Below are 14501 nucleotides of genomic sequence, written 5' to 3'. Positions count from 1 at the left end.
ACCATATAATCAATTTAAAGATGTTTTTTTATCATGTTCGAATAATACTTTTTATTCTTTTTTTTTTTTTAATTATTAAATTTTTATTAATTTAAAAAAAAAAAAAAAAAAAAAGTTTAATTTATTAACTTTTAAAAAAAAAATAAATAAATTATATTATTTATATTTATTTTTTAAATTATTATTAATTTTTTGAATATGTAACAACAACAACAACTACAACAACAACAAACAACAACAACAAAAAAAAAAAAATTTAATATAATTAAAAGGATATGATATTCTTTAATTTCCAATATATATAAAGGCGGTATATAGATTAAATAAATTTATTTTTATAAATAATAATAATATTATTATTATTATTATTATTATTTATTTTTTAATTTTTTATTTTTTATTCATTATTATTTTATGTATACTCAATTACAGAGGATGTGAAAAAAATGGTGGGGCGTGTAATGCATATCGTGTGTTGTGTGTGTGTGAATATTATTATTTTTTTTTTTTCTTTTTTTTTTTTTTTTGTGTGTGTGTGTGGTTGAACAAATATTAATGCGTCTATTTATATATTTAAAATTAAATGAATGAATAAATAAATATATAAATATAATTTTTTATATTTTTATATAGTTGGATTAATCCAACTATCTAAAAAATCTAATTATAACTTTAAAATACCAAAAAATAAAAAAAAAATTATGTAAAAAATGATTTCAAAGTTTAGAAATTTACCCGACAATCACAATATAATTTTAAAAAAAAAAAAAACCAAAATAACAATGGAAAATTTTAATGATTTGGTTTGAACTAAAAAGTGTAGATTAATAAAAAAAAAAAATATTAAAAAATACCAACAAACAAATTTATATATTGTTATTAATTATTGTTTAAAAAAAATAATAAAATAATTTAATTTATTTTAAATAAATAAATAAAAAAAAAAAAAAAATCCAATAATAGTATTTTCAAAAAAAAAAAATATATAAATAAAAACAGATAAATTTTTTAAATAATAAAACCATTATCTTAAAAAAAAAAAAAAGTATTTCTTAATTTATATAATAAAATTTAACAATGAATTGAATTGATTATAATAATGGATTTGATTATTAAAATGCTCATACTTACAAAAAAAAAAAAAAAAAAAAATTGGTTGGGATTCTTTATATTATAATAATTAATAAAAATAATATATATATAAATACTATTAATATTTAAATAATAAATCAATATGTTTTTTTTAAGAAAATAAAAAAAAAAAAAGAAAAAAAAGTTTAAAAAATATTGAAAAAAAAAAAAAAAAAAAGTGTTTAATTGTAAATAAAAAAATAAAGAAATATAAAAACAAATTTATTTTTTACGAATTTGATTATATAATGGTTTATTAATTTAAGTAAAAATTAATTTTTTTTAATTATTGTTATTTTATCTTTTTTTTTTTTTTTTTTTTTTTTTTTTTTTTTATTTGTTTTTTTTTTTTTTATGTTTATGTGATTATGATTATTCTGTTTATTTTAAATTTATTATAGTTGGGCTTTGTTATTGTATAAATACTCAACATGATTTAAATGATTTTTTTTTTTTTTTTTTTTTTTTGGAAGAGAAAGAAAAAAAAAAAAAAAAAAAAAGAAAAAATATGTGTGTATATATTATAAATATTTAAAAAAAAAAAAAAAAATTAAATAATTAAAATAATTAAATTTAAATTTCTTCCTTTTTTTGTGAGTGTGAATGTAATTAATTAATTTTTTAATAATGTATAGGGTCTACTAGCACTATCATTGCATTTTTTTTTTTTTTTTTTAATTTTCTCTTTTTTTTTTTTTAATATAATATATTTATGTGGTATTTTTATTGAATCCATTAATAAAAATAATAATAATAATTTTGATCTTTTTATTTAAGTTCATAAAGTAAAATAAATAACAAACACCTATACTCTCTATTTATTTCAATGAGTTAAAACACACAAACACAGATATAGCACTTTTACCCACTAAAACACACAAACCCACACCCCCCCATATGTATCTTGGAACGAATAAATTATTTTAATAAAAAAAAAAAAAAAATTAAAAAAAAAAAAAATTAAAAAAAATAATAGTAATAAATTCATTGGTTATTATATTGTACCAAATGATATACAATTTAAAAATAGAAACTGTAGTAGTAGTAGTGGTGGTAGTGGTGGTGGTAACGCTATTCAAACTAGTAGATTTAAACTATTTATGTATAAAAAAAATAATTATTTTTTTTTACAATTATATTCCCACGCATTATATAAAAAAAAAAAAAAAAAAAAAAAAAAAAAAAAAAAAAAAAAAAAAAAAAAAAAAAAAAAAAAAAAAAAAAACAATTCAATGAATGAAAAGTAGTAGATTCGTGGCAGTGAAAAATGTGTATTTTTTTTTTATTTATAATTTTTTGAGATTTGTGATGTTTAATTTTTTGGGAAAATATAATAATAAAAAAACAGTTATTTGAATGAGTTTTTCCTTTTTTTTTTTTTTTTTTTTTTTTTTTTTTTAGGTGAGTGATCTGCTGCGTTGTGTATAATTTTACAAAAAAAAAAATTACATTCTTTTTTTTTTTTTTTTACAAATTTAACACTAAATAGATTATTTTTTGAAGTTGAATTTATGATTCAATGAATAGATTTATAATCAATATATCCGATTTATTACCATATCAATTTTTTTTTTTTTTTTTTTTTTTTTATCATATTATTATTATTATTATAATTATTGATTACCTTTTTTTTATATTTCTGGATTTAAAAAAAAAAATAAAAAAAAAAATAAAATAAACCAAAGAATAATAATGATAATATTTTTATTTATTTTTATAATTGAATTTTTTATATTTATATTTTTTTTTATTTATTTTTTTTTTTTTTTGTTTCTTTTTTTAATTAATTTTGAGTAAAGATCATGATTATGATGAAGATGAAGATGAAGATGATGATGATGATGATGATGTAATGATGAAAAAGATGGTGGCGATAAAGAAGATGAAGATAATGATAAAGTATTATTAATTATCCAACCATAATACAAATAAAAAATTAATTAAAATACACTTCTCCTATCATCATTAATATTTACCAATAATTAAAACAACAGTAATTTTAATGATAATAAAATTATTATTAACCTATAATAATTTAAATTTTATTGACTAAATTAACAACAGCAAAATCAAAAAAGTTTAATTATATTTCAATTATTAAAATCAATATACAAATTAGAAAAAAAAAAAAAAAAAAAAAAAAAAAAAAAAAAAAAAAAACAAAAAAAGAAAAAAAATAAAAATGGTATTCTAATAAAAGGAGTGTGGTAATTTGGAAACATCACCCAAATTTATCATTGCTTTTATTCTTTTTTTATTGTAATTTTTTTTTTTTTTTTTTTTTTTTTTTATTTTTTTTTTTTTTTTTTTGATAATAATTATTGTTGATAGTAAAAAATAATTATTTATTTATTTTACTAGTTTATACTTTAATTTTCCAAAAGGCAAAAAAAAAACAAAATTAAATTTTTACACCAAAAAAAAAAAAAAAAAAAAAAAAAAAAAAATTTAAAAATTTAATTTTAGTGTTGTGTGAGGACCTTTTTTAAAAATATTTTATTAATTAAATTAATTAATTATTAATTAAAAATACCATTAAAATCCATATTTCAAAATTTATAAATATGTCTTTCTTTTTACTTTGTTTGGTAATGTTTGACTTGACAATAAACTTTTTTAAACCTAAAAATAATTACCTTTTTTAATATTTATTTATTTATTTTTTTATTAAAAAATATACCAAAAAAAGTTAAATATAGCAATTTTTTTTTTTTTTTATGTTCTAAAAATAGAAATTTAAAAATAAAATTTTGCTTTACCAAAAAAAAAAAAAATTTTCTTTTTTTTTTTTTTTTTTTTTTTTTTTTTTAAAAAAAAACCTAATTTAGTTTACAAAATTGAAGTGGTAAAAATGTCATTGGGTTTGATTCCAATAATCGACTTTTTAATATAAAAAGTATGAGACCAACAATACTTGAATTTTTTTTTTTTTTACAAATCGAACTATATAAACCTCAATTTACCCCATTAATGTAATAGTAAAAAAGTTAAATTGGATTTTCTAATAATAAAACAAAAAAAAAAAACTTTGATATTTTTAGTATTAGATTGCAATTCAAAATAAAATAATACAACAACACACCAACACACACACACACACACACACACACATTTATTATACATATAATATATTTATAAATATACATTAAATATATATATTTTATAAATATATATCATATATATATAATATATATATATATATAATATATATATATATATATATAATTTATAAATATATATATAATATATAACTGGGGGTAAATAATGTATCCATAATATATGAAATAAACTGACAACTAGTCAATTTTTTAAAATTTTACATTTCACACTTCAATTTATTGTTACTGATTTTATTTATAAAAGTGAGTTTATTTGTGTTACCATATTATTGTTGACATTACTATTGTAGGGTTATATTGGTTTGTTGTTTGTTGGTTTGTTTGTTTGTTTATTTGTTTTTGTAGATGAGGTTATTATTATTATTATTATTGGTGATGTTGTGACGTTGATATATAAATTTATTTTATTTTATTTTATTTTATTTCTTTATCTTTTTGTTTATTGTTGGTCACCCATGAAAAAGTAAGCAGCGATTGCTAAAACAATGATAATTAATGGGATTTTTAAAAGACCTAAACCAGCACTTTCTTGTTGTTTTGGTGCGCTAGTAGTTGTGGTTGTTTTTTTAATTTCCTTCTTTTTCTCTTCTCTTGGTTTAGCGCCTTCGATACGACCAATTCTGAGTGATTGCATTTTTGCGATAGCACTTGCGCTGTGACCTACATCATCAAACTCTTGAGTTGCATCTTTACCTATAATATTTTAAAATATTTTTTAAATTTTTAATATTTATAAAATAAAATCCCCTTAAAATAAAAAATATTTTCAAATTTAAAATGAAATAAAATAATTTAAATAATATTTACCACCATTTCCTTTTAAAACTTCTTCACCACCTGGATGTTCAACGACAAAATTTGTAACATCAAAAACATCATCATTGTAAATGATCCATAAACTGTTTAATGAACAGTGTTTAGCAACTTCTTGACGAGTGAAAGTTTTTTCTGACATTTTTTATTAAAAAGAGTAATTTAACTTTAAAAAAAAAAAAAAAAAGATTGAGTGTCTTAAATTAATATTGAAACCAATATTTTTAAATTTTATGTTTTTTAAAAAAAAAAAAAAATAATGATAAAAAATTTTATAATAAAAATAAATAAATAAATAATTAAATAAAAAATTAATTTTATAATAAAAATAAATAAATAAAAAATAATTCAATAAAAACAAACCAATACCAGCCGATATATTATTATTATTTTTAATATTTTTTTTTTAAAAATATTATTATTATTATTACTATTGTTATGTATTTTTAATTGTAAAAAGTGAAAAAAAAAAAGAAAAAAAAAAAAAAACTGTTGTTTGTATTTTTAAAAATAAAAAAAAGAGTGGGTAGGTAGGTTTTTTTTTTTTTTTTTTTTTTTCACACTTATATATGTTTCGGGTTTAAATTAATTAATCTAAAAAATTTAAACATTATTATGTTTTTTTTTTTTTTTTGTTAAAAACAAAAATAAATGAGGAAAATAAAAAAAGAAAAAATATAAAAGAATAAACACAATTGATTCATACCTTATTTGTTGATGATGAAAAAAAAAGAAAAAAAAAAATTGAAAAAAAAAAATAAAAAAAAAAAAACAAAAGTGAAAAAAAAAAAAAATAAAAAAATAAAAATAAATAAAAATAAAAAAATAAAAATAAAAATAAAAAAATCACATTTTGGAATGAAAATTCATGTGCATGTCTGATCGCTTTTAAGAAAAAAAAAAAAAAAAAAAAAAAAAAAGGATAAAGGATAAAAAAAAAAAAAAGAATTGATTTAATAAGAATAACATTTATTTTTTTTTTTATTTTTTTTAAAATTTTATTTTATATTTTATTTTTTTTCTTTTATTTTATTTTTTATTTTCTAAATTAAATTTAATTTATTTTGATTTGAAAGATTCTAAAATATTGAGTTTCTTGGCAAATTCATCAGCTTTCTTTCCAGACATTGAACCAGAGACTAATTTGGTGATACGAGCGATTTCAGTGGTTACAAAATCGATTGATTTTTCAGCAATGGTTTTCATGACTTTGACGTAGTATGAACCTTCAGTTCTTAATTCTTCTGGGAGAGAATCAACGACGGTTTGAGCTTTCTTGACGAGTTCCTTACGGACTTCAGCAGCGGCAGCGATGAATTCAGTGGCAATAGTATCGAGTTGTTCAACACGACCAGCACCAACAGCGAGTTTACCACCTTTGACACGGTTAACACCAGCTTGTTTGTTGATGTAGTTGATGAAAGTATCAAGATCACGACCTTGTTCATATTTTTCACCGTCTTTGCTTTGTTTACCGAACCATTTGAGTGTTGGGAAACCAGTGACACCATATTTGGAGCAGATGGCTTTGTTATCAGCAGCATCGCAATCAATTTTGGCGATGACAACATCTTTTTCATTGGCGTAGGTGTTACCAAGGATTTCATAATCTGGCATTAACTTTTTGCAATGACCACACCATGGTGCATAGAATTCAACTAAAACATTCTTTGATTTATCTAAAACAACTGAATCAAAATTTGATGGTGATAAATCAACAACATTTGATGGTGCTTTCTTTACTTTAACGTTGGTTTTGGCGTGATTATTGATATAAGTTAATAATTCATCAACTGATCTAGCACCGTTGTAACTTTTTTTTTTTTTTTAAAAAAAAAATATATATATTATATATATATTAGTATCAAAGTAATATTATATGTTTTTTTATTTTTTTACTTACTCTTTGGCAGTGGTTGATTTGTCAAAGATTTTGAGGGTTGGATAACCAGAAACATCATATTTACTACAGAGAGCTTTGTTGTCAGCTTGGTCACAATCAACTTTGGCAATTACAACTTTGTTGGAAACTGGTGCGAATGTGTCAGCAAGGATTTCAAAATCTGGTGCAAGTTTTTTACAATGGCCACACCATGGTGCATAGAATTTTACAAATACAGTTTTTGAACCATCAACAACTGTATCAAAGTTGTCTGGTGATAAAACAACAACATTTCCTTCTGCTGAGCATAAGGCAACAAATGCCAATGCAATTAATGTAACAAATAATAATATTTTCATTCTAAATTAATTAATTAATAATAATAATAATAATAATAATAATAATTAAGGATTAGTAAATTTTTTTTTTTTTTTTTTAAAAAAAATTAAATAAATAAAAAATTTCTATAAAAATATAATTGTATGAAAAAAAGATAAAAAAAAAAAAAAAAAAAAATAATAATAATAATAAAAAAGGATTAAATAGTTATAAAATAATAATATCATACCTTTGTGGATGTATTATTAATAAATGAAATAAATTTTTTTTTTTTTTTTTTTTTTTTAATTTGAAATTTTTTTTTTAAAAATTAATTTTTTTTATTTTTTTTTAATTTGAAATTTTTTTTTTTTAAAAATGTCTTGTCATCAATTTGTTGAAGTTCTGGGTGCAAAAAAAAAAAAAAACAAAAAAAAAATAAAAAAAAAAAATATAAAAAAACTTAAAATGGGGTTATTGTTTTTTTTAATTATTTTTATTATTTTTATTATTTTTATTATTTTTTTTTTATTCAATTGTTTTTTTTTTATTTTTTTTTTTTTTAATTTTTTTATTATTTTTTTATTTTTTTTTTTAAATTTTTCTATTTTTATATTTTTCAGTTATTTATTCTGGTAAATTCTAATCTTTATATGGTTGATTAGTGGATTCTTTCAATGACTCACCAAAATTAAAAAATTAACTAACTTTTATAAAAAAAAACCTCACATATTTAATATTAGAAAATTAATTTTGTTTGTGAGTCACCAAAATAAAAACTTGGATATATTTAAATTGTTCTTGAATTAAAAAAAAAAAAAAAATAATAAATAAAAGGGTGGACAGAATAAAAAAATTTAAATTTAATTGTTATTACCTTTTTTTTTTTATTTTTTGTTTAATTTTTTATTAATTTTTTTAATTTTTAAAAATTGATTTGGTTTTAATATTTTTTTTTAATCTCAAATTTGAATTTTTGAAAAATAAAATTAAAAAAAACAAACAAAATAGTCCAAATTTAGTTTATTTTTTTATTTTTTTTTTATTTTTTTTTCCAAAATCTATTTTTATATTCTATATGGTTATTCTATTAAAAAAAAAAAAAAAAAAAAAAAAAAAAAAATGGAGATTTATTTTATACAATACTGATATTTGTGAAAAAAATAATGGTGAAGGACATACAAAAAATACCTTTATCAAAAGTTAGATAAACTAGAAATTCTTGTTATCTAGCATATTCATCAACTAAGTTTTACCACTGTTGTAATCACCTTTTAAAACCACTTTTATTTTTGAGTATTGAGTGTTGATCTATTAACATAGATGCAAATTGGCTTCAATTTATTTCCCATTCTTCTTTAATTTCCAAAATATATTTAACATCAATTAAAACATATTCATCATGTGTTGGGTATAAATTACCAACTAAAAATACTAATGTGAAAATTGTAATTATAATAATTGAGATAAAATTAAAATTTTTTTCCATCTTGAATTATGAGATTGATGTTTAGAGGGAGGAGACTGAGATTGTGGTATTTTATTTTTTGAATACATTTTAAAATTTTAAATCGTTTTTGAAATTTTTTTTTTTTTAAGATATTTATTTTTGGGTAATATCTTAAAAAAAAAAAAAAAAAAAAAAAAAAAAATAAAATTAAGTGGAAACCAAGTAAATAACCAAAATAAATAATAAAAATAGATAAATAATTTTATAATTAAATACTACAAATTTTTTAACTTGTTTTTAAATTATCTCCTGGGTTTTTGTCTTTAATTTTAAATGAATAATAAAAAAGCCACATATTTATAATTTATATATATAACAACAATGTAATAATTAAAATCATTATTTTTTTAAAAAAAAAAAAAAAAAAAAAAATTAAAAAAAAAAAAGAAAATAAATAAAACTAAAAATAATTTTTAAATAACCCATGGAGAGCTTTACAGTCGATATTTTTTTTATTATTTGATTTTGATATTCAAAAATACCAAAAAAAAAAAAAAAGAAAAAAATTTGAAAATTCAAAATATCTTATTTTTTTTTTTTTTTTTACCAATTAATAAAAAAAAATCTTGATATTTTAAAAAAAAAAAATATCACCTTTGAAATTATTTTTTATAAACATAAAATAATTACAGAAATTGTAAAATTCTTTTATTTTTTTTTTTTTTAGAAATTTCTTTTCTTTTTTTTTTTTTTCTTATTATTTTTTTTTTTTTTTAAAAAAAAACAATTATTATAATTATTTTTTATTTAATTTTTTTTTTAATAATTAATTTTCAGTATTTTTATATATGAATCAAAAATGAATATAAATTTATTAAAATTTTTTATTATTTATTATTTTTGTTTTGTTTTGATTAATTTTTGTAATTGTCAAACATTGAAAATTACAGATATATCAAATCCAAAAAATTATAAAGTGTATCCTCAATATAGTGATAGGGAATTTTGTGATTTTTCATTTGAAATTCTTTGTTACGTTGAACCAGCAATGGATGAAGGTGATCAATTGATGTTTACAACAGATTTTGATTATTCTGAAATGATAAGATCTGATAGAACAGGAAGTATAATTGGTATTACTCATACTGCATTGTCCTTTGGAAGTTATACATCAAATATTGTTTGCTATCTTTTAAATAATCCAACAATAAAAGTTGATTTAAACATATCTTATTCATGTGAAAGTTTGTATTTAATTAAAATATAATTTTATTTAAAATTATTTGATTTTAAATTCTAACCAAAAAAAAAAAAAAAAAAAAAAAAAAAAAAAAAAAAAAAAAAAAAAAAATTTAGTGATTGACTACGAATTAATGAAAGTAAAAATTTTAAAACCAAATTACTTTAAAAAAAATAATTTATATGGTAATGGAATTATTCAATTAATTGGATTAAAATATCCATTAAATAATTTGGTAATTTTTGGTGGTAGTGCTTACCCATTAAATCCAAATTATTTCTTAATTTCCCTTGAGGAGTTGGATGGGGGAACAGTTGAAAATTATAACATTTCTTTATTATTTTATGGCCCTCATACAATTGTCGTTACTATCCCAGCTTCTACATATCTTGGTAATTTTTTCAATTTCATCTATTTTCATATTTTCCAAAATTTGCTTATTTTAATTTTTTTTTTTTTTTTTTTTTTTGAAACATTAAATAGATTATAATCTAGATATCAGTAATTCAAAAATAAACTATTATCCAAACGAAACCACAAATGTTTCAGAGTTTGGATTAGGATGTTCTACCGTTTATTCAGTAACTATTAATAAAACTAGTAATGATTATGAGCCTTATTTATACGTAGATGATGGAAATAGTAAGAATGCAGATTTCACACCAATTTATCAAGATGAAAATTTTATTACCTATTTAGGCCAATTGTATATCCATACACCAGAAGTAATTTATTCTTTTTTTTCAAAAAATTTTGTTAAAGTTTATGAAACTCCGATAATATATTTAAAAGGTATTTAATATTATCTTTTTTTTTTTTTATTTTTTTTTTATTTTTATTATATTATATTAATTATTAACAATCTTTATATTTAAAAACAAACCATAGAATTTAGTATCGCTAATATAAATAATACATATTTGTCATCTGGACATGGTGTGTCATTACTTTTTTCATCATTGTTTTTTGTTAAGTTTGATACAGAAACACAATACGGATTTTATCCACTTGTAATGTTTTGGAACGAGTACAAAAATAGCTACACATGGCCATATGGATTTAGCAATGGTAATAATTTTAAATACGTGCATGTGCAATCTCACCTGGAGTATTTATATTCATATTCTCCTACACATAGTTTTGTTATTCAAAATAGTAATAGTTTTGTAACAGTTACTTCACCATATGGTATGTATTTTATTAATAAAATTCCTTAATTTTTTTTTTTTTTTTTACTTTAATAAAATTTAAAATTATAATGATAATAACATTATTAAAAATTAAAAATTAATAATATAAATAAATTTCTAATTTTTTTTTTTTACACATTTTAATTTTAAAATTAAGCTCAAATATTAAATAGTTCAATATTATCAACTCTTTTAGAATTTGAATGTAAATTATTATTTGATGAAAGTTATTTATTTAGATTTAAAGTGAATACAAATGGTTATGGGGCATCAATATATCTAGGGTCAGATATCACATTAAGATATGAATCGGTAGTTGATAGTGAAAGTAATAGTAGTGTATTGGAATTTGAAACAGTTGTAGATTTATATAAAGATTCAATTACTAAATTTACAATTTCAAATTTATTAAGTAATAGAATAAACTATCTAAGAGGTGAATATTATTCAATTAGTCCTTTATTGAAATTTGAAATACCATTTGGCGAACTAAATCCAGTATTAATTACAAATATATCATTTTTATATAATAATATTGATGTTACAAATAAATCTGTTAATAATATCATTTATTTCAGTTATGAAGGTGAATTTGATAAAGGTAGCTCTTTTGCATTATTATTAAATGATCCAGTTTCAATATTAAAAAATGGTGATTTAGATAGTTCAGATTTTAGATTCTCAAAATGGAATTCATCAACATCAATGTTCCAAATTGAATTCACTGTACCTGCTAACACTCAACCTGGTCATATACCTTTTAAACTTTATGGAAATTCAAATCCAAATTATAACCCAATAGATAGTACAATGTTACCATTATCAGCACAATTATTTATAATTTCATCAAGTAAGTTATAATACAAGTGTTATATATATATATTATTGTTTTACTAATTCCAATAAAAATAATAATAGATTTCGATAGTTATGGTCCAATTTTTAATAAAGTTGAAAAAATAAATACTACAAATGAATTTGGTTGGAAATTTGTAATAGGTGATAAAATTAATGGATTTGATTATGGTGATATTATTGTTAGAGGTGAAATGGATAGTTCAACTTATAAATTTCATTTAACACCTTTAAATTTAACTAGTGGTGATAAATATAATGGTGAATATCAAATTAATATTAAAATATCAATTTTATGTGCTTCTCAAAATTATATCATTACAGATGTTTATTTATTCGATACTCGAGGTAATTTCGCTAAATTTTCAGTATCTGAACAATGTGAGAGTATTAGAAATCCATTTATAAATTTTTTAGGTGATTCAACTATAAATAAAATATATAAAAAATGTACAACTGAAAATGACGGTTACGATATTTCACCACCAGAATTAACTTTGTTTAGTGCAGTGAAAACAATTTTAAATGATTCTCAAACAATTGTTATAGCATTTGATTTTCAAGCCGTCGATTTAGATACTGGTTTAAAAAATGAACAATATCCAATTGTTTATATTGAATCAACAGAATTACAAATTATTCAATGTGAATCGAAAATTAAATCTATAAATTCAAAAACTGCAAATTATACATGTGAAATTGAATTACCAGTAGGGTTTGGATATAATTCAGATATAGTATTTAGTGTTTATGGTTTCATTAATAATGGTGGTTATTATAGTGGATTCCCAAGTACGTACATTTCATCCGCATTTCCAATTTATTCAATGTCAAATATTCAATTGGTTAGAAAGATTGAAATTTTAAGAACAAGTCAAATTTCATCAACAGGTGGTGAATTATGGATTGTAGGAAGAGGATTTAAAACCTCGATTCAATATGTACAAATTAAATATTCAACTGATTTAGTATTTTCTCAAATTTCTTTTCCAAGTATAATTTTTTCAACTGCATTATTAATACTAGATATTGACCCAACTGATAAACCATTCACCATCAGAGTAGTTACAAAAAATGGTCAACAATCAAATGAATTCATAGTTACACCTTTATTTTCCTTTCTTTCTGTTTCACCACTTAATACACCAACACCAACAACTACGACTCAATTACCAACACCAACTAATAAACCTCAAACATGTTTAGGTGAACCAATATGTGGAGGACCTAAACAAGGTTTTTGCTCATCAAAAGGATGTGTTTGTTACCAACCATGGATTGGTAATGATTGTAATGCACAAGTTGTAATTATACCACAACCTTCAACTAACACTTCACAACCATCAACTGAAATACCAATCATAGATAATAATAATAACCAACAACCTTCTGGTATAAATTATTTATATAAATCATTAATTTCAATCGTATCAATTAGAGAATTAGATTTTAATGGAAATCAAATAAATTTATACCCATTTGATCGATGGATATTTACTCAAATTAATCAAAATAAAAGTCAATACTTTACAAGTATAAAAAATAATTCAACTACACCATTTAATACAAATATTACAGTTATATTAGAATGGTTTAAAGATACAAGTACTATAGAATTTGCAAATTCTAGTATTACAATGTATCCATCAAGTATTAAATATACAATTGAAATTACAGAATATAAATTTTCAAATCAATTAAATAATTTACAACTTGTAATGTCTGCATCATTTGAGTCATCGAAAACTAAAGAAATTTGCTCATTAAAAGATTTTGGTGAAACTAGTAATGGAGATAATTCAAATTATTTTAAAATTCAAATTAATGACCATTCACTTTATGGTAGATTTATTAAAAGAGCAATAATTGATTCAAAAATTTCGACCATTGAAAATGTATTATTAGATTCAAAAATGAACTCAATTCAAACTGCATCATCTTCACAATCATATATAGGTATAACAATACCAAACTATCAAAAATCAATAATTATTGATCCAGATTTCTCAGTATTAATAGATAGTAAATCAACTTCAAAAAATGATGAAAATTCAGTTTGTACTCCCAATCAATCAAAATTAACAACACCACAACTTATTGGTATAATTATTGGCTCCATTGCATTTGCTGCAGTAATTGCCATTTCCATTGCTTACCATATAATCAAAAAGAAAAAAGATACAAAATTCAAAAATGGATTACAAAATAAACTAAAAACTTTTAAAAGTTAAAATAAAAATAAAATATATATATATAAATTGTATAAACTAAATAAAATACACAACTATAATAACAAAAAAAAAAAAAAAAAACTGTTCTTTATTTTTTTTTTTATTTTTTCATTCACAACTTAAAATTAATATTAATAAACAAGTTGGTGTGGTGTTTCAAGGTTTTTTTGTATAATTTTGTACATTTGAGAAAATTTGAGTGGTCCCCAAAATAATTTATATAATTTATTTTTAAAAATATTGGTGGTATAATTAATATTATATACCTATCA

The 14501-nt window shown here is 19.4% G+C and overlaps 4 protein-coding genes across 4 annotated transcripts; 2 read left to right on the top strand and 2 right to left on the bottom strand.

The window, feature by feature from the left end:
- Positions 1-446: 446 nt before the first annotated feature.
- DDB_G0276315 (hypothetical protein) lies at positions 447-3040 on the top strand (the record flags this gene model as incomplete). Its single annotated transcript, XM_638114.1, has 3 exons — positions 447-481; positions 2108-2233; positions 2926-3040. 3 exons carry the CDS (start codon positions 447-449, stop codon positions 3038-3040), a joined length of 276 nt encoding a protein of 91 aa, XP_643206.1.
- Positions 3041-4689: 1649 nt separating this feature from the next.
- cyb5A (cytochrome b5 A) lies at positions 4690-5205 on the bottom strand (the record flags this gene model as incomplete). The annotated part of the gene is made up of 2 exons (XM_638266.1): positions 4690-4943; positions 5058-5205. The coding sequence occupies 2 exons, from the start codon at positions 5203-5205 to the stop codon at positions 4690-4692; spliced, it is 402 nt and encodes a 133-aa protein (XP_643358.1).
- A 917-nt stretch (positions 5206-6122) lies between these two features.
- pdi1 (protein disulfide isomerase) lies at positions 6123-7304 on the bottom strand (the record flags this gene model as incomplete). The annotated part of the gene is made up of 2 exons (XM_638265.1): positions 6123-6876; positions 6967-7304. The coding sequence occupies 2 exons, from the start codon at positions 7302-7304 to the stop codon at positions 6123-6125; spliced, it is 1092 nt and encodes a 363-aa protein (XP_643357.1).
- Positions 7305-9572: 2268 nt separating this feature from the next.
- Positions 9573-14229, top strand: DDB_G0276035 (EGF-like domain-containing protein; the record flags this gene model as incomplete). Its single annotated transcript, XM_638264.2, has 6 exons — positions 9573-9957; positions 10070-10345; positions 10437-10745; positions 10842-11141; positions 11301-11993; positions 12062-14229. 6 exons carry the CDS (start codon positions 9573-9575, stop codon positions 14227-14229), a joined length of 4131 nt encoding a protein of 1376 aa, XP_643356.2.
- Positions 14230-14501: the final 272 nt, after the last annotated feature.

This window comes from Dictyostelium discoideum (genome assembly GCF_000004695.1).
Source record: "Dictyostelium discoideum AX4 chromosome 2 chromosome, whole genome shotgun sequence".
In the NCBI taxonomy this organism is placed as follows: Eukaryota; Evosea; class Eumycetozoa; order Dictyosteliales; family Dictyosteliaceae; genus Dictyostelium; species Dictyostelium discoideum.
Note: the sequence above shows the minus strand (reverse complement) of the source record. Positions and strands in the feature narration are given on the sequence as shown.